This window comes from Sinohyriopsis cumingii, chromosome 1, assembly GCF_028554795.1.
Source record: "Sinohyriopsis cumingii isolate HCF-2022 chromosome 1, ASM2855479v2, whole genome shotgun sequence".
Taxonomy (NCBI): domain Eukaryota; kingdom Metazoa; phylum Mollusca; class Bivalvia; order Unionida; family Unionidae; genus Sinohyriopsis; species Sinohyriopsis cumingii.
This window is the reverse complement of record NC_142961.1, coordinates 63,780,351-63,802,413: the sequence shown is the minus strand read 5'-3', so window position 1 is coordinate 63,802,413 and position 22,063 is coordinate 63,780,351. Positions and strand designations below refer to the sequence as shown.

The 22,063-nt window shown below is 33.4% G+C and overlaps 1 protein-coding gene across 2 annotated transcripts in view; it reads left to right on the top strand.

Moving 5' to 3' along the window:
* Positions 1 to 909: 909 nt before the first annotated feature.
* The window catches only part of LOC149806996 (uncharacterized), a 68,343-nt gene continuing 47,189 nt past the window's right edge, over positions 910 to 22,063 (top strand). The window contains exons 1-7 of one of the 2 annotated variants that reach the window (XM_089960501.1): positions 910 to 1,035; positions 2,791 to 2,952; positions 5,731 to 5,841; positions 7,531 to 7,866; positions 15,522 to 15,666; positions 16,304 to 16,464; positions 19,395 to 19,534. In XM_089960501.1, coding sequence (XP_089816627.1) covers positions 2,862 to 2,952; positions 5,731 to 5,841; positions 7,531 to 7,866; positions 15,522 to 15,666; positions 16,304 to 16,464; positions 19,395 to 19,534 — 984 coding nt within the window. In that variant the 5' untranslated portion in view covers positions 910 to 1,035; positions 2,791 to 2,861. The remainder of the gene's footprint in view (positions 1,036 to 2,790; positions 2,953 to 5,730; positions 5,842 to 7,530; positions 7,867 to 15,521; positions 15,667 to 16,303; positions 16,465 to 19,394; positions 19,535 to 22,063) is intronic. The other variant, XM_089960508.1, reaches the window with a different exon arrangement.

The following is a 22,063-nucleotide window of genomic DNA, read 5'->3' as shown; positions in this document are numbered from 1 at the left end:
TGAGTTAATAGTCCCGACATAGCCTAAATCTAGGTAGTATGTACTGGTAGATCTGGGACTATGAAATACAACAAACAACTTTGATCTGTCGGCACAGTATGTGATGGCAGATCATGGTCTGTGTTGTTTGCATTGGTACTTGATATATATGCATGCATATACGGTATATGTAAATACTAGCTGAGTTAACAAGATTTGTGTGAAAACTGTATTTAGAATGGAGTGGATATAGTAACACTATAAACAGGCTGTTTATCCACCAGTATATTGCTCATAGTTATCCATTAGTGGTATGACTGTGTATAATCTTCAACTTCTCATAACAGGGAACATAAAAAGAATAAATGTTTCCTTTCAAGTCCCATAATTGATGTCATCCTTGTCATTCAGTTATTTTTTTTTAGCTCTGCCAATGCTCTGTCTGATCTGCATGCACACATTTGCTGATTTCAAATTTAGAGTTCAAGTTTTGGTTTTGGATGACCCTAAGTACTGACTAAATGATTACATGTACTTAGGTCTGATTCAGTTCAAATTTAAGGATTGTTAACTATGTGTGCTTGAATGAACACAGTGTAAAAATATTTTAATATGTCTGTACCTAAACTAATTCTCATACAAAGAACTGGAACAATGCAAAGCAATCATTTGGGTCACACTGGCATTGTTAAGACTTGACAACAGGAAGATTTGAAAAACAGTGGATTACAAATTACATTCTTCAGGCATAAATGACTTCTGTAGCTTTGTATTCTTTTTGTTTTGAAAATATATCTTAATATGATTGTCATAACTTCTTTACAATTTATGCTAATAGTTTATTTGGAATATTGTCAACACACCCTTGTATACACGAGGGGGCAAGGTTGAAAATAGAGTGCTTTGTTCAGGAGCATATTTTTGGGAATATAACCGCTGGCTTGTAAGTATTATGTTTGAGGACTTTTAGATGCACCAGCCCAAAACAAGGTGTATCTGTACACCTATGTGTTTCAAGGCTTGGAGAGAATCTTAACATTGACAAGGTATGCCAAGGTAAGAACTAAATGTGAAGACCATGCTTGAATATTCTATGTTCCTGTACCTATTTGTACCCCTTATTACAGTCTCTGGACTCATTTTGTTCATGTACCTGTATCATTTATTTTCAGTCCTTATTACAGTCCCTGGACTCAACAGTCCATGAATTAACATAAGTTGCTCAGTGCCATTATATTTTGTAAATACTGTGTAAACTTATGTATAAAGTATGGACCCTGATTTGCCAGTCCATTATGTACTGGCAGATATCATTCTATGCTGATTGTTATGTCAAATCAAACAACATCACATTTTCGAATGACAGATGAGGGTCTATATTGTTTGTTAAGACTAATCAAACAACATCACATTTTACAATGACAGATCAGGGTCTGCATTGTTTGTTAAGATAAATCAAACAATAGCACATTTTACATCAGGGTCTATGTTGTTTGCTAAGACTAATCAAACAACAGCACATTTTTATAATGACAGATCAGTGTCTATGTTGTTTGCTTAGACTAATCAAACAGCATCACATTTTACAATGACAGATCAGTGTCTATGTTGTTTGCTTAGACTAATCAAACAACATCACATTTTACAATGACAGATAAGGATCTATGTTGTTTGCTAAGACTAATCAAACAACATCACATTTTACAATGACAGATAAGGGTCTGTGTTGTTTGTTAAGACTAATCAAACAACATCATATTTTTAGAATGACAGATAAGGATCTATGCTGTTGCTAAGACTAATCAAACAACATCACATTTTTAGAATGACAGATAAGGGTCTGTGTTGTTTGCTTAGACTAATCAAACAACAGCACATTTTTATAATGACAGATCAGTGTCTATGTTGTTTGCTTAGACTAATCAAACAGCATCACATTTTACAATGACAGATAAGGGTCTGTGTTGTTTGCTTAGACTAATCAAACAACATCACATTTTACAATGACAGATAAGGGTCTGTGTTGTTTGTTAAGACTAATCAAACAACATCATATTTTTCGAATGACAGATAAGGATCTATGTTGTTGCTAAGACTAATCGAACAACATCACATTTTTAGAATGGCAGATAAGGGTCTGTGTTGTTTGCTAAGACTAATCCATCAACAGCAGGTTACAATGGTGGAATAGGATCTATGTTGTTTGCTAAGACTAATCAAACAACATCACATTTTACAATGACAGATCAGGGTCTATGTTGTTTACTAAGACTAATCAAACAACATCACAGTTTTAAAATGACAGATCAGGATCTATGTTGTTTGCTAAGACTAATCAAACAACAGCAGGTTACATTGGTGGAGTAGGGTCTATGTTGTTTGCTAAGAATAATCAAACAACATCACATTTTACAATGACAGATCAGGGTCTATGCTGTTTGTTTAGACTAATCAAACAACATCACATTTTACAATGACAAATAAGGGTCTGTGTTGTTTGCTAAGACTAATCAAACAACATCACATTTTTACAATGACAGATCAGGGTCTATGCTGTTTGTTTAGACTAATCAAACAACAGCACATTTTACAGTGACAGATCAGGGTCTGTGTTATTTGTAGTTAAATCTGACTTTATATGAGTATGTACAGTAAGCATCTTTTTCTGTCAATATCCATCAAAGTTACAGAATATTTTGCATTTAATTTTAGTGGCATGTTTAATTCAAATCTGTCCAAGTGTTTTAAGCCAGTACTTGCATCATAAGAGAATTAAAAATGATCTTTAATTATGCATTCTTATCTTTTCAGGAATGTAACAGAACAAGAACTCAAGGATTGAGCAGAGGTGTCAATTTCTCTGAGTGGCAGGAATATTAAACATGTGGAAAATAAACAATTATTTTAGCCACATTTGGATCACGGTGCTATTACCTGTTTGTGTTGCTTCTGATCTTTATGGAAAATGTGGTGGTAAATTTTATTTGACTTACCTCTGAGCCATTTCATTGAGGAGCTTCATTTAGGAAATAAAATAGAATTACTAATTCTGTATGCAAAATAATTAATTGCAGTAATTTAATAATTGTTTTTATTGCAATATGAAGGTTAGAATATACTCATTATTTTTAAGAAGGTCAATTGTGTACACATTTTTTACATTCAAGTTCACAAACTTGACATTCTGTTATTTGTTCTGGTAATCCATTGCCTATGTTAGCCCCAAGTTATATTCAGTATATTTTGTTTGATATGTGTATTATTAGTTTGGTAATTTGCAAATTTGTGAGAATAGAGGCCTGTTGTTTGGATTTAGTAGTTTTCATGTCTGCTTTAAGATAAACTTCAGTTTTGTTTTCAACCTTTTCATTTTTTTAAAAGCAAAAACAAGAAAATTTCAGATGATAAAATATTAAAATATTATTGGCATGCTAAAATATTTTATATTTTATGTTGTTTTGCATCTAAAACAAGTAAGACTCATTGACCCTTGCTTACAAAAGGGACATATAGCATTACAATGGCTATATTTTCTGTACATGTTCATCCCATACATAATGAATTTGATTTTTGTTCTAGAACTCTTGTTGGATTTCATGGATTGAAGTCAAGTTGAGATGTGACTTAATATCAATTAGACCTAAATCAAGTTTGACCTTTACTAATTTATGACATAATTAGACCAAGTTATTGCTCCATTTGAAGTCAGACTTTATCATTGAATAGTGAGTGTTGTTTGTATGAAGGACATTATAAAATGAAATTAGATTAGATTAAATATTGAATAACCTATGGCTTAATATGATGAAGACCTAGGTCAAATCAAACTGAATGAGTTCTCTCCCCTGTTTAGACATTTAAGTTTGTCTTTGTATCATGAATATTCTTTCACCTCAAGAACTTTTGAAGTACTGCAAAGCATTAAACTTAATTTCAGGATTGGTCTTAATATTAACCATGCCTAAATGAAGTTTGAGTTGTACCTTTCTTTGTAAAATTTTGACTTCCTGCTTGATTATGAAGTTTGCCATTGCACCAAGGTTTCTTTAATTATGCCATGTTGGCTGGAAACATCTTACATCCTGAACCAATGGTTCTTTAATTATGCTGTTTAAAATAAATAAAAGAAACATGGCATATTTTAAGTTTTGCCTCACACATTTTATTCCACTCTATAAGCTTAGAGCTGTTTGAGGGTAAAGAATGAAACCTGCTCATGCATCCTTGCTAGAAGGTGTGTTGTACACCATACTGTGTGTCCTATTTTTAAGGTCAAGGTCATGATTCTGTAAGTTTTACATAATACTTTCATATCAATTCTATAAGTTTAGAACTGTCTGAGATAAAACATGAGATAGTATGCATCATCATCAGAAGTGTGTTATGTACTGCATTGAGGACCCCCATCTTTAAGGTCAAGGTCATGGCATAATATTTTCAGTTACTCCTCACACTTTCCATTCCATGGGTAGCTTTTAAGCTGTTTGAGTTTAATGGATGATTCCTTCTACATACTTATTATCATCATTGCATAGTTTAATGGTGGGTCTATTTTCAAGATCAAGGGCATGTTTCCATAACAATTTCCATTCCACTCCATAACTTAAGAGTTGTCAGAGATTAAGGGATGAAAGTACATTTAAATATTATCACTAGAATATGTTATATATACCAATGGTGTCCTATCTTCAAGGTTAAGGTCACAAATCATTATTTTAGTTCTTCACACCTTCCTTTCTGCCAGACTGTAGATATCATAGGGATATGACTGAAATTTTGTTAAAACTGTGTTAAAAATTGAAATCACACACACAAACACACACTCATATACTTGTATATTATAATTAGCAAGTGACTTTGTTGCTTGAGGTTGTCATTAGCAAGTGTCCTTGATGCTTGAGGTTGTCATTAGCAAGTGTCCTTGATGCTTGAGGTTGTCATTAGCAAGCATCCTTGATGCTTGAGGTTGTCGTTAGCAAGTGTCCTTGATGCTTGAGGTTCAGGATTAAAGCATCATGCACTTTCTTAATTTCTCTAACAGTATCTTGTATACAGTAAAACCTGTCTTGAGAGACCACTGTTATGAAAGACCATCTGTCTTGAGAGACCAGGTTCTTGTGTATTACAATCAACATTTCTTCATTAAGGTTATTGATTGATTTCTTTCTCATTTTTGAACTTGTTCTCAAGTGTCCTTTGAAACAGAGATGTGTCACTTTGTTTCCTATCTGTACCTTCCTTGTAAATCTATGGCTCTTTCAAAATGGCTACATTCAGATTCCATCACTGAATACTTCTGGTGACCTCACCATAGAAGTAACTGAATAAAAATTCACTGAATTATTTTGTTACTTGAACAATTGCTTTCCAGTAATCCCTAGCCATTAAATGCATTTTGTGGTTTAATATAATCAACTAATCCGTAGACAGTGTGAAATTTTCAGGATACAAATTTAATGAATTATTTTGTTCATTGAATAGTTGGTTTTCTAGTAATTCCTGTCTCTTAAATGTGGTTTAAGATAATCATTTAATCCATAGTCTGTGTGAAATTTTCAGTAAAAAGCCTTTATTTTTTAAAAACAAGTAGTTTAATTTTAACCAGTGATTCAGCAGTCTAATTGATTTATACCTAACATAAAGCAGATTGCTAACTTTTAGAAGAATCATGAGAGCAAGTTTATTTGCATGTTTTTTAACAATACCATCGTGATGTTTTGCATGTTATAATTGTAAGCTTTTATTTTGCAGCAAAATCCACTACAGCTACCAAACTAATGTTGCTACTGTTTATGTTGTTTTGTTTGACATGTGCACTAACACCTACAAATGAAGATGAGATAACATTCATTGAATGTGGGGGTAAGTTTGTATCTAAAATTCAGGGTCATAAAGACAAAACAAATCATTTAACAGCATGATAAATTCTTGTACATTTGTGAAAGTATTATGCTTTCTGGTTGGTTGAATTTGTGTACATCTGTGAATGTAGTATTATTTCTGATTAGTTAAATTCTTATACATAACAGTATGTGAATAAAGCATGTTTTCTAATTGGTTGAATTCTTGTACCTTAATGATTGCTTTGCATTGTTAAAGTTCTTGTATCGTTGTCTGAAACATAACTGTTAAATCAGCAAGAAAAAATGTAACTCTGTGACTTGTATCATTGACCAGAGTACAACTTTGCAGCCACTAAGGATATTTTAATCAAATATTGCAAAGTATGCATCAGAAATAGACAGTGTGCTGCAGACCATAGTCTAACCATTCTCACAAGGTCATGGTCATGATAATGGAACATTTAATTATTTTGATGAATCCTTGTATAGAAAACAATTTTGAACCACTAAAAAATACTTTCATGACATTTTTTCCATGTACACATATGGTGTGTCATAGATCATAGCATGATTGAGGCATCAAGGTGAATGTCATGGTATGGGAAAATGTAATTCTGGACTTGTTTGCTTGTTTGGTCTATAACACAGAAACCACTGAAGATATTTTAATGGAGCTTTAGCCAATAATATATCCTGTATTGATATGTGTTGTATACCCTGGCAATGTCAGTGACCTCAAGGTGAAGGTCATAGCAAGAGAATATATAACTCTGACCTGTATCCATGTCGAGAATATAATTTTTGAACCAGTGAAGTGGAATTTTGTTGAATTGTATATTTTTGCCCATGGTTTGTTCAGTCTTGAATAATCATTTGATTGAGGGGTTACTTTGAAAACTCAATTAATTTTCAGTAAGTTGGTTTTATCCTTGGGAATCAGGAAATCTTTAAATTTGCTGAAAAACTCCATGAATTAAAATTTGCCAGAACTCTACTTTTATTAGATGGAATACAAAATCTTAAACCTGAATATAATATATCACATTTTAATTGAAAATTTTTGCAATAAAAAGCTGGGGGTTTGGTCAACTTTCTATAATAATAAATACTCCTTGAAAGCTTTTGAAAGTCCTTCAAACATCCTAGAAAAACATTCCATGTCTTGACTGGAGAATGTGACAAATACCATAGCCACAAAGTCATGATCACAGCAGGGGAAAATATATATTAGTGACCTCTATCTATGCATGAGTATAACTTCTGAAACAATGAACATATTTTAATTAAACAAAGTCTGTTATATAATATTTTGACTTGATGTCATGTGTATACAGTCCCTGCCCTCAAGGTCAAAATCAAGGTCAAAATCACAAGAAGGGATAATGTAGGTTAGAGGCTTGTTGACTTATCCAAGCTGTCACATTTTAACCCAGCATGCAATTTGATGAGACTTTACCCAGATGTACATCTTACCATGAGTTGTCAGGTCCATAGGTCGGTGATAAAGGTTATTATTAGGGAGAAGACCATGAGATAGGCGTATCATGTACCATTTACACTACTGTTGCTGTATATTACTATAATCTTACAGAACACCTTTTGTATGTAAAATCGAAATGTCTTTCATTTTGCTTGTCACTGTTGATTCATTGTGTATTTCCATGCACATTTTCAAATTTATAGATATCTACTTTTTCCTATTTTATAGATATTGTGCCAGTTGATCCATATTTTTTTATTGGAGAAAGACTTGTTTTGAAGTGTGCCTTATGGGATGTTGATAATAACAAGACTGTCTCACTGTATTTTGACACGGCAGTAATTAACAATGGTAAATGGAGCAACATCGAAGTAAACCAGACTGGATATGAGATTATACAATTGAACAGTACAGCAATTCAGCTGACAAGCCCAGTTCTAACCATAGACGATGCAAAAAGGCATAATGAAAGCAGGAGTTACAGATGTATGGTCCGAGAGGAGGTGAATAACTGTACAAAGAGGAGTAAAAAATATGTCAGGAATGAACATGTCAGAATTGATTGTAAGTAATATTTGTAACTTGAATATTTTATGTAATTTTTGGAATGTGAAGTGCATAAATGGTAATATTGTAACATGTCAGGGGTCAGTGTCAGAAAAAATAGAATAGATGCACAGCTCAAGCCTTTGTGAATTGAATATGTCTCTCCATTTGTTGAATTGCCAGCAAAGCATTTATTTTTCTTTGAAGTATTTATTCCACTTTAAAAGTAAAAATATTTAGTAAACTTCACATTGTCAAATATCATCACCACACTCACGCACAAACACACACACATAAACATGTATACACATAATCACAGCCAGAGACATAAAATAAAACACACCAAGCTTTTGTCTTTAAATGCATTGAACTGTGAATGCAGTTTTAACTGCTTTCAATAGTTCAGTGGGGTGGGTGGTACTGCAGAACATAATGCAAGAATGTAATATTATAGTTCATCTGTGTGCTATATGGAGACTGGCTGGTACATGTCCTATTGTTCAAACTGTCCCAAAGATGTTGTTGAATTTTTATTGGCATAGAAAATGATCTTTTTGCATCTGCATTACTGTGAGGGAGTGTCCAACATGCAATGGCTGCACTAATTAGGATATTTAAACATGTTAATTGCTTTTGGGATTGAGCTCTTGCATTGTCCCAATACTGGATTGTATTACTATGCCAACAGATGTCATACACATCGGAATGACTAATATTGATATGGTGTGTGCAACATAAACAGAGAATTCAATGCTCCCTATTGTTGCTGCACTTCACAAAGTCAAACTCCATCAGCCAGGAGTTTTAAAATTCAGTCTTGCCAGGCTTTTGCTTGCTTTGCTTATGGATCATTGTTTTATGAATCACAGCTGCGTTTCTGCATTTTTGACTTAAAGAAGGAACCACATGTCGACACTATTCCAACTACTAAAATAACATTAAGTAAAATCCAATTTCAAAGAAATGTTGCTGCCATAAAGTAGCCAGTAATCTTTAACAAAGAAGGTTTAAACATTATTATTCAATGCAATGAAAAGTTATAGCTTTGTTTATGTAGCCCACATCTTTGATTCATCTAGCTTCAAATTAATTGGGATGTTCCATTTTGTGTACTTTACCTATTTAAATTAGCCTAGTGGGTTCTGCCACAAATAATTCATAACACAACAACACCCAAGTTATTGTCAGTCAGTTAAATAATCTGTGCAGGGGTGGTTGCTTATCTCTAATTGACTTAACGTTTAGTTGTCTCTGTGACAATCAGCTGTAAAAACTGCCCTACAGTGAGTTTTCTTTAAACATTAGTCATGACTGTTTACTGTTTATACAGGTTATGGCCATGTATCATGGTTTCAAAAAAATTGGTCTGTCTGTATGTCTCTCTCTCCTAAGATGACTTAAAGTTGTATAGGGCATTTGCGAGTCAAAAATTATGTTTTGTGAATGATGTGTTCTTTTAGGCATGCAGAATGAAATTTACAATTGTAATGAATGATGTCAGCAACAGAGGTGGTGAAAATGAACAAAAGGAAAACAGAATAAGAGCCATGTCATTAAAGCAGAAAGAAAGCATATCCTTAATGCTCAAATGATTAATACATTCCAAAAAGCTCAAATATTCATGATTCATACTCCCAAATGCTCAAATAATAATGACAGTCGGAGTCACTCTCCCAAATGCTCAAATAATAATGACAGTCGGAGTCACTCTCCCAAATGCTCAAATAATAATGACAGTCGGAGTCACTCTTCCAAATGCTCATATACTTGAAACTGATGATGGAAAGCCTACATCTGTTGACAATGATGATCAGTCATAGTGTGGAAAATATTTCACGAATTTGATGAAAGAAACAAATATTGAAACAATTTGAAAAAATAATTGTTCTTATCAAAATCGGTAATGACTGTCTCAACTATAAAATTTACATTAGAAAATGACCAGCACTGTGTTGTCTGCCAAAAATCAGCAATGACATGTCACGAGTGAAGAAACACTCAGATACCAATATTTAATAATGACAGCTAGAACCTACATATTTTTCATGATTTAGCATGTCAACTTGATAGTAATTTCTTTGCTGTTATATTGGATGAAATTTGACTTGGTCCATGATTTGAGTGAAGAAATTGTTTAAGGCCTTTGATGTTTTCTAGAACCAGCTGAACCACCTCTGCTGAAAAGGTGGATTTCACTCATATTTATTGGCACTGGGAACATTATTAGAAAATTCAAAAGAGTTTTCAAAAATACTAACCAGTTATAGAAAAATTTAGAAGTATATTATTATGAGTGCCCTCTTGTGGCTGGGGACTGCTCTGGTGGCCTAATGGTTTGAGTGTCTGCCTCGGATGTGGGAGGTTGCAGGTTTGAACCCTGGCTGAGTCATACCAAAGACTTATCAAAATAGTACTAACAGCTGCCTCGCTTGGCACTAAGCATTAAGAGGTTTGTGCTATGACTGGTTGGCCTGGTGTCAGGATAATGTGACTAGGTGGGACATCATGCTACATGTCTGTGGAATGATGCCCCAGTGCTAGACATATCCCCATAAACTGTCACACTGCAGGCATTGTAGTGATATTGCTGAAAAATTGTTAAAGCTACCTTAAAAATCCAAATCACACACACACACACACACACACACACACACACACACATGGCCAGCTGGATAGCAAATACATACAAAAGTAAACTGGTGCCTGAATGTTAATGGCAAAAATAAACACATTTGACATTAATTTCAATCAGACTTAATATGTAGGCTTATATTTATAATGAAGCTCATGGATGAATAACACATTGTTTTTTGATCTTGTGGAATATCAAAAGATTCAGTTCCAGTAATTTCTTATGGAAATCATTTTACATGTACAATGCATGCAATGCAGTTACTTGTCTTTGCTATTTTTGGATAGCAAGGGAATTAACCTATCATAAGGACCACTTAGAATCATGGGTTTGGGATTATGCCAAGTTTTTTGGTTGTTGAAAAAAAACTGAAACAAGCAAATTTTAATAGTAGTAAGTTAATATGCAACCTCCTATTATTGCTTTGCTAGTTCCCAGTTCAAAATTGAATATTCCCTCCTCTAGTTAGGTCCAGAATAAAAAAACATCTTGAACCCAGTCTGTTTGCTTATAAGTTCTATTCATCATTTGGAATATTGTCCTGCTTTTCATTGTAGTTCTCATGTGTTGATGGATGTTTCATGTTTTTCATTACCTAAGTATTTTGGTATATCTATGGTTAGTGTTATGAATTTTTCTTTTCCCCAGGCCTGTCATAAATTGTATTTTTTTTTTTTCCCTTAAATGTTAGGTATTTTTGTAGCTCACTGTCAAAGCTATTCTTCTTCAGATTTCTTATTCCTGTGTTAGGTTACTACTACCCTCCCTTATCTTGCTCCAAATGATTGTTTTTTTCCCCTGTCAGCATATCAATACTTCAGTATTTCAGTACTTGGGACTCAAGTCAGCATTTCAGTATGTCTCAAGATGTGGGTAAATGCAGCCATAAAAGGCCACTTGGGACAGCAAGAACCTGCTTAAGGTACACAATTCATGTGCATTCATACACAAATGCCCTTTTTGTGCTCTTAGCCTTACAATGAGTGGGACTTAGATGAAAGCTGCCATGCCTAAAGGGAGAAGGAACTAATGTGCTTTAATTTATTTCTTCTTCACTAGAAGACCCCCTCCATTCAAAGGAAGGGTCTCAGACACTTCTGATGTAGGAAATTCAGAATTGTTTTGATAAAGGAGGGCTATATGGCCTTTTCCATGGTATGGAAATCATATGCTTCTGCCAGAAAGCCCATTGGATAAAGGATTGAAGTTGGCACTTCCAAGTGTAGGGAAGTTATCAACACCCACTAGTGAGTCCCAGCTTCTGGGCACACAGGAAACATGGGTCTCATGGAAGTAAACCAGATTACAAATAAAGGGGATTTTTGTTCATAGGTTTGTGTTCTCTAAATAGAGACTCTTTCATGAGGTCTTCATTAATGCCTGACCAGTCTTTTGCCAGTGTCTGGTCACCTAGGCACGAGGAACTGGGTACCAGAAACTGGATACTGCACGAAGTATTGGTCACTGGGTCTCTGTAAATGGTCATTATGCACTGAGTACAGTGATTTATGCTGATTTTCAAGTCATGTCACTCTTATTCATCACCAGGAATCAGGTTTAGACAATGGTAAGCAGCAACTGGTGTAAGTAATTTGGGATCAGGTCAATACCTCATTCTCTATGTTACCATTTTATTCCTATGGTGATAGGGCTCCAGGTCTTGGTGAATTGTTTAAGGAAAAGGGATCAGGTCGACAGCCCCCTTTTCACTAGGGTTTGGGGACTTCCACTACTCAGTGGTGAGTCAACCATGTCTCCCTTTCTTCCCATGACACCATAAATAAATTTCCCATGGCTCTATGGGCCAGCAAACTAGTCAGGCTGTAGACACCCTGCAACTTCAGTAGTTTCATTATTGTGGGGGGGGGGGGCTGCAGCTCACCTCCAGTGTCCAGAGGGTATTTGCAGTCCTCTTCTCCCAAGATAAAAGATGAACAGCAGGTTAGTCTCATCCCCATCAACCATACTAATGGGTGGAGATATGACAATGAACACAAAATAAAGTCTCCTCCAGGGACGGAGATAAGAAGGAATAGTGTTTTACCCCATAAGCAAAACCAGAATAAGAAACTCTCAGTTATGGTTGACACAATGGAGTTCACGTAAGATGTAGATGACTCAGGCCTTCCTGCTCTTTTGAAGTTCCCACATTTGTTCCATACAATAAGTTAGGTGATAGAGAAGGAAGAAGTTTAGACTCTTGACTAGGCGGTAAATAAAGGCTCATTGTTCCAGTGACAAGATTTTTAGAGAATATATGTCAGTAGCAGTAGTCCCTAGTAGCCCAAAATATTCCACAGCCCAGCTAAATGAACAATAAGAGATGGGACGGAGGATGAAAAACTCTTCACTGATTTCATTTGAGATTCAAGATGATGAATCCAAGTTGGACGATGTTTGGAAAATCAGGATTACAATGTGAGGATTCAGAACGTTATGTGGTGTTTCCGATGATAATTAAGATAAATTCTTTGAGCTTTGAACCAGATGATATTAATGTGAATCACAAAAGTGTGGAATGTATTTTGTTTATTATAATACTTTTGGAATTAATATATTACCTGATATTGTGAATCACATCATTCTGGATTACCATTTTTATACCCATGACATAATTCAATTCATAGATTTATTATATAAATAGATTACAAATGTTACTCATTATGGCTTTCATTACATGAAGATAGACAAAATGTAAGTTGTTAATTTATTTTTACATATTCAAATCAATAATACAAATTTATTTATTCTGAATTGGTTTTGTCTTTATTTGTCCTGTCTCTATAATCCATCTATCCATTTTGACTTTTTAATTTTCCCCATGAGCAACTCTGACCCACTGACCATGTCACTCATTGCAGATGGATTTGACTTGCAAAAAAAACATCGACTTATAGGAGAGTCGTAGAAAAATTTGCTTTTTGCAGCCCTAAAATGTGCAGTCTACTTACAATCGAACGGACTTATGAGAGAGTTTATAATACATATGTTTCTGGTTGACTGAATGGCCCTCATTTTTGGTGCTGGCCATAGCACTTTTTCCCCCAAGGTTTAAAACAAAAATATTAAAACAAAAATATTCAGATATTTATTTGTGCATCTAACTGAGTTTGTTTAGCCCAGTAATTGAAGCATGTAGTAGATTATATTTAATCATCGTTATAATATATATGATGTTTACGAAAAAAAATATAAAAATTATTTTGGATATTTTTTTGTCTCTTGAAAATTGATTTGTTTATCTAATTGATCCAGTTTAGCCCAGTACTTGAAGTGCTTAGTATGTTATATTTCCTAATAATTATAAAATATATAACGTTTAAAAAAATACCTAACTACCCTTATTTTAAAACCAGCACTACAGGAAACATATTTTTGGCCTAATAATGTGGTTTTACATCTGATTTTCTGAGTTTTAGCACTCAGAAGCCATATTTCTGATCCAGTTTCAATTAAACTTGGAATGTAAGCTTATATCATCGGTTCTTGAAGAAATTTCATTGTGTTCAAGACCTGTTTTATATTAATGATGTTATCTTGAATCTAACTGGCTGATTTTTTTCTTTTCTTGAGATCTGATATTATTGAAACTTGTTATTATATTATCAAAATAGTATATGTGTTTAAGTATGAGTGAGATCTTTCTATATTAATTATAGTAAAACTGTATTGAAGAGCCTCCTTTTGGAATGGCTAAAACTGGCTATAATATAGAGGTGGTTGCTATATGCAGGTTGACTTTGTATGGAATGTGTTATATTACAATTTGGCTGTCTTTTTAGGCATCCATCTTACAGAGGTTGCAGTTAGATCAAGTTTGACTGTATGCCTTTATCATTGGAAAGACTTATGTCAGACTAGAGTAAATAAGTAAAATCAACATGATGTCAATATCAAAGGAATAACATTGTGTTCTTACATACCAAATAAGCCTTCTTTGTGAAATGGTCAAGTAGTAATTTATGTAAAGCAGATGAACAATATGAGGCCCACTTGGGTTTCTTGTTGAAATTTGGGTCTTAAATTTTTTTGTCTGCAGTGGGGCATACAAGTTGTATAAAATTATCTTACCTATCTGTGAATAACGCATACTTAAATGGCATAAACCAGATCTGTCATCACAAATTGCACTGACAGATCAGGGATATTGCTGTATGTTTGAAATCGCAAAATAAACAGTTGAGAACCAGATTTGATAGTGAACTCTGCAATGGCAAATCTGGGTATTTACTGTTTATGTCTGCTTTTTGTGGACGAGAAAATAACAGTTTGTGAATCTAAATGGGAAATTGAAAGAGGTCACATCCTTCCTTTGAAAACAACTGACACTAGAACTAAATTGCATGTAGCTTCCAATAAACATTGAGAGAGGGGATATCTACTGGTCAGCATTGAGAGAGGGGATATCTAGTGGTCAACATGAGTATTATTCAAGAGTAACACCAGTGTATTATGAATGAAATGGTAAAAGAAAGTTTTGATACTATTTTCTAAACATTTCTTCATGGTCCTGATGTCATAAGCATAATGACATCATGTATGATGTCACTGAGTGCACACATTATCCTACATGGCTCTTTCACATGGTCATACCATATAACATATATTATCAATGGGAATAAATATATTGCAATTATTTACAAAAGAAATTCTTTTTTAGAAATACCAGTAAAAATTGATCATACTATCCGTCAAAATTGATGGTCATATTTCCTGACCTTTATTGGACTGGAAACTGCTACATTAAAAAAAAGAATGATCAAAAACAGAGTTCTTCACGTTATCATGATTATTTATATGCAGCAGAAAATATTGTAAAATTATGCCTATGAAAACTTCCCATGCATTTATACATAACCGTGAGAAAACTTTTCATCTATTTTAAACTATCCACTTAACCCTGAGAACTTTTCATGTATTTTAGACTATCAACATAGCCAGGAGAACTGTTCATGTATTTTAGGCTATCCACATAACCCTGAGAACTTTTCATGTATTTTAGACTGTCGATATAACCCTGAGAACTTTCCATGTATTTCAGACTATCCACATAACCCTGAGAACTTTTCATGCCAGGTGTATAACTGGGACAGACTGATATGTACATGGGACATGATTCCCTATTTCCATAAGGATGACATAGCTGTGGAATGCTTCTGGAAGTGTGATCTAGAGTCAGGGGATAGGTAAAGAAAATCTATTTGCTTGCTACATGTGTGGAATTTTAACTTTTCTGAACACTTTATATGTGATTATACTGACTGATAAATGTGTGAAATTCTATCTTCTGTAAACACCTTTATATGTGATTATACTCAAGTCAATCATTACAGTTTTGTTGGATACTGAAATAAGTCAGTGCCTTCTATCCCACATGAATTTATCTTCTTCCATGGCTGCATATTGGTAACTTTCATGGATTTCAATCCATGAGTTCACATGCATGCACTGTGATTTATTGTAGTATAAACACAAAGTCATGGGGGATAGAAGGTTGTGACCTATATCAGCAACCTATATCAGTGAGCACAGTCTAAACTGACATTGTCACACTGCTGCATGAGTCGTAATTAAATTATGTTACTTGAAACAGACCATTATGCATTAGTAAGGTTCATGGGATATATATACAATAGTGAAGAACTGCAACTTACAGTAATTTTTTAAGGATCTGAAATACATTCAGAACAGTGTGATTCCTTTTATTCTGTATAAAGTTCCAAAGGATATAACATGATATTTCAACCAAAAATATTTATTTCTTTACATATTAATTTAAGTTCTGATATTTAATAGCTTTCATTTACTGTTTATTTTTTTCAGTAATATTTGGGGCAGTGCATTTTCTACAAAGAATTTTACTTCATTCACCATGGATTCTTTCAATATGATGCCAAAGTACTGGTTCTATTTCAACATTACCAATACTGTCAGAAGCATTGTGAATACTTCAGCTAATTTTGATATTGCTCCATATAAAATAGGTAAGCTGTTCTCAAGTACTCCTTAAATAACGTAAACTATTTTACTCCTTTAACTCATTAACCCCTGGAGATTTTGTCGTTTTTGCCTGAAATGCAAGTAGGAAACACATTTTTGGGGGCTATTTCTGAATACCTCCTAATACATCGACTTCCAAGAGATTTTCCATTAGTCTCATGCCTAGTTGTGTTAGAAACATCATTTTCCATTGGTTATTTTGCTCATGCATGAGCAAAAGGGTAAAAGTTGGAGTACTTTTTTTTTTGCTCAATGGGCACATCATTTTCGTATCGAGGCCATTCTTTATTCCAGATGTCCACCTTATCCTACTTTTTGCAAAGGTTCACCTGTCTGTGTGCAGTTCAGACTGGTCTGCCTTAGAACTGAGGCTGAAAAGTCTAAAATCCAGACACAAAATGGGATTCTGACCACGGGCGAATTTCGGATAAAAAAAACTAGTCCAAAAAATTAGGGTTTTTCCTCTGTATTTTGTAGTGCAACAAAAATGTCCAGATTATTTGGTATCGTTGTCGAGCTACACCTGTCTACCTTTCTATAATAGCACCCACTTTAGTGTATCTTACATGACCTTGACACTACAAAGCTCGGCAGTCGGCTACTACCTCCTGCCACGTAAACGCGGTGCCATGGGTGTAATGAGTTAAGCAGGGTGTATTAGTTTGTTGTTCCCCAAAATTGTTATTATCCAGATCTCCTGACTCGGGGACAACTCCACAGTACTATACTGCAGTATTTTGTTAATAATGTAATAAATTGAATGGCAGTATATTGTTAATAGTGTAATATACCGAACTGCAGTATATTGTTAATAGTGTAATATTCTATATTGCAGGATAGTGGAAACAGTGTAATATACTGAAGTGCAAATAACTGGCAATAATGTAATATCCTGAACTACAGGATAGTAGTAATAGTGTAATATACTGAACTGCAGTATATAGGTAATAGTGTAATATTCTATATTATAGGATAGTAGTATTAGTGTAATATGTTGAACTGCAGTATACTATTAGTGTAATAATACTGAACTGCAGTATATAAGTAATAGTGTAATATTCTATATTACAGGATAGTAGTAATAGTGTAATATATTGAACTGCAGTATATAGGTAATAGTGTAATATTCTATATTACAGGATAGTAGTAATAGTGTAATATACTGAACTGCAGTATACTATTAGTGTAATAATACTGAACTGCAGTATATAGGTAATAGTGTAATATTCTTTATTACAGGATAGTAGTAATAGTGTAATATATTGAACTGCAGTATACTATTAGTGTAATAATACTGAACTGCAGTATATAGGTAATAGTGTAATATTCTATATTATAGGATAGTAGTATTAGTGTAATATATTGAACTGCAGTATACTATTAGTGTAATAATACTGAACTGCAGTATATAAGTAATAGTGTAATATTCTATATTACAGGATAGTAGTAATAGTGTAATATATTGAACTGCAGTATATAGGTAATAGTGTAATATTCTATATTACAGAATAGTAGTAATAGTGTAATATATTGAACTGCAGTATACTATTAGTGTAATAATACTGAACTGCAGTATATAGGTAATAGTGTAATATTCTATATTACAGGATAGTAGTAATAGTGTAATATATTGAACTGCAGTATACTATTAGTGTAATAATACTGAACTGCAGTATATAGGTAATAGTGTAATATTCTATATTATAGGATAGTAGTAATAGTGTAATATATTGAACTGCAGTATACTATTAGTGTAATAATACTGAACTGCAGTATATAGGTAATAGTGTAATATTCTATATTATAGGATAGTAGTATTAGTGTAATATATTGAACTGCAGTATACTATTAGTGTAATAATACTGAACTGCAGTATATAAGTAATAGTGTAATATTCTATATTACAGGATAGTAGTAATAGTGTAATATATTGAACTGCAGTATATAGGTAATAGTGTAATATTCTATATTACAGAATAGTAGTAATAGTGTAATATATTGAACTGCAGTATACTATTAGTGTAATAATACTGAACTGCAGTATATAGGTAATAGTGTAATATTCTATATTACAGGATAGTAGTAATAGTGTAATATATTGAACTGCAGTATACTATTAGTGTAATAATACTGAACTGCAGTATATAGGTAATAGTGTAATATTCTATATTATAGGATAGTAGTAATAGTGTAATATATTGAACTGCAGTATACTATTAGTGTAATAATACTGAACTGCAGTATATAGGTAATAGTGTAATATTCTATATTACAGGATAGTAGTAATAGTGTAATATATTGAACTGCAGTATATAGGTAATAGTGTAATATTCTATATTACAGAATAGTAGTAATAGTGTAATATATTGAACTGCAGTATACTATTAGTGTAATAATACTGAACTGCAGTATATAGGTAATAGTGTAATATTCTTTATTACAGGATAGTAGTAATAGTGTAATATATTGAACTGCAGTATACTATTAGTGTAATAATACTGAACTGCAGTATATAGGTAATAGTGTAATATTCTATATTACAGGATAGTAGTAATAGTGTAATATATTGAACTGCAGTATACCATTAGTGTAATATACTGAACTGCAGGTCAGTGATCACTCGATTATAAAAGTTGTATTTTATGTGCATCACACCAGAAGTAACAGAAATAAATTTTCTAGACATAATAAAATTCAGGTTCAAAGAAAGCTCAGGCATTCAGGAATCATTTCAGAAAATATGTACTCTCCATCTATTACTAGATCAAAAGAAAGGTCAAAGAATACAACCTTAACAGAAGAGATAAGCCATCTCTAAATATTGGTGTGTTTGGTCCTACTTTGATTCTGCAAAAATTCAAGCATGAAACATCATTTAGTGAATGTTTAATCTTGTCTTTGATTTTCACTTCAGTTAAACCAGCACCAGTCGATTTCATTTCATTCGAAAATGTCAGTGACACATGTGTGACAGTGGTATGGAACCATTCTAAACGGTTCAGAGCAAAAGTGTTCAGAGTGCGCTACACATCAGAATGTTCCACTGAGCAACAGGTATTGTTTTCTTGAGCAGTTGAGTGCAAGATTTATTTAGAATTTACTCTTTCTCTCTTACTCTCTAAATGTCTTGTACTTTGTAATATGTATGTATATTTACACATCTCCTTTGATAACAGTGGGGTCCAAAACAATAGAACTCAGCATAAGTGTGCATGCAAGTTTACAGAAGAGAGGAGCCTCTGATAAATTAAGAAAAGGAGGGACATCATTGGTGAGAAGGACTCATAGTGGGTTGAATAGTTGAATACTTATTTTATAATTGCACTGGAATAATTGTCAATATATAGTCTTTTTTATAATGAAGTTGTTACTCATTTTTCTGTTTAATTACCTTTATTTTCAAGATGACCAATCTTTGAAAGACTGTCACTACAGACTTTAGATCTTGGTTCCTTGCCATCTTTGGTCACATTTTGTGAATGAGTTGAAATAACCACTGCTTATTGTTATAATTTTGGTAATGTTGCTTACATAAATATATTTAAAACCATGTTTGATTGGTCAAGTGAAATGAGTTGACTGGACACGTGACCATGACTAGTCTCTTATGCAGGTAGTTATTGCATGCCATTTTAAAAGTTTATTCTACTCCCTTTATTTGATTTGATACAGAAGACATAATTTGATATATGTAATACAAAGCAAGTCTACTTTTAATTCATTGTAAGAGCACAACAAGCAGTCAATAAATCTCAGATCAAACAAGAGTTGTGATTTAATTATTATTTTTTATAATAAAGCTTCCAGGCATCACTATGATGACAGTTGACACTTTTCACATTTGAATAAAAAAAGGACATATCACATTTATGATGAATTATTACAGTGAACCAAATTAAAACATATTTTTTATTTTATTTAACTGGTGTTTAATTTTTGTAAGGCTAGCTTCATACTAATATGCCTTACAAACATTGTCATAGATTGATATTTTGTCACCTTTTTTCTGTACAGAGCATTAGGAATTTTGTAACCAAGAGTTTTAGCAAAATATATGATTTCTTACCAAAAACTGTGAATTTGATGTTCTTGGTTTAAAATCTCTGGGCATGAAGTGCCTTTTTCAAGGACAACACTTGTGATATATCAATATTTCATTATCAGTTTTGATTTTTGTTCAATTCTGTTAGTATGGGTCTATTTTACAGGTATTATCTGTAAGAGACAATGGGACACACAACTGTACTCCTGTTATAAGTTGGTTTAAAAATTTATCCATGTGTGCTAAAATTAGAGTGGTGTAATGTATCCACATGTGATAAAGTTAGAGTTGTGTAATGAATCCATGTGTGCTAAAATTAAAGTGGTGTAATGTATCCATGTGTGCTAAAACTAGAGTGGTGTAATGTTTCCATGTGTGCTAAAATTAGAGTGGTGTAATGTATCCATGTGTGCTCAGTTAGAGTGGGAAAATGTATCTATGTGTGCCTCAATTAGAGTGATGTAATGTATCCATGTATGCTAAAATTAGAGTAGTGCAGTGTTTCCCTTTACGCACAGTTGTGCGTCAGGGACGCATGCTGGAGAAAATTGATGCACACATTTTGTTGCAGTGCGTTTTTTTGACGCAAAGGATTTTCATAATATGGTCAGGATTTATTTCATACCCAATGCATTGGACGATGTATGGCATCGTATATACTTCGAGTATAGGCATTGACTGCCTTGCGCTTCTCTATTCGTATAGCAAAGTGCAATGCAGGGAACATATAAAACAATGAACCAGACTAGCATAGGCAATGTTATGATGGAGTAGCTTCCCCTAATCTCGTGAGCTTCTCGCGATTTCCATCGAGCTCAGCAAGCTGTCATTTAGATGTTTAATCTCAAGGCTTGTTGCACTAGAAAGTGATCACCAGATTAAAACGTCATGCCCTAAAATGCATTAGCGAAGAAAGTGAAAGAAGCAGAACACAAAAGAGTAACTGTGTATCTAACTTTAATGAAAAATGGAGAAAATAATTCCCTTGACTGGAATACGGCACATTCATTATGATTACCGGTGTGACTTCTGATCACGTGATTGCAAAGATTGCAAAAGTGAATAATCTTTTCGTGACAGGATTTTAGAATTTTAAAAAATCTACCCTCATTCGCCATAAGATATCTGGAGAACACATTATAACCTAAGACATAATTTCACAACAATGAAATCAGTAAACTCAGAGACAAATGCGTTATTTGGATTACAAAGTCAGCGGGCCATTGCAGATTTTGTTTGTTTTTAACCTTTGCTGCAATAAAAGAAAGATCTTAAAGTTCAAGTGTAACTTATTAGAAAGAAGATGAATCATTATCCTCCTGGATATTTGGATAAATGTGTTCTAGGACGAAGTACAATGAAACCTATGATAGTACACATTTTATGAAAGGCAGTAAATTAACTCCCATTTGGTTAAAAAGATTTATTTGGCTTTCTGTATTGGCTTATATGTAATGTGTTGGGCTATAATATTGCTTGAGGAGACTGTTAAAAGTACGACTTTAAAAGAAAAATGAACTAATACAATTATTCTTTAAATA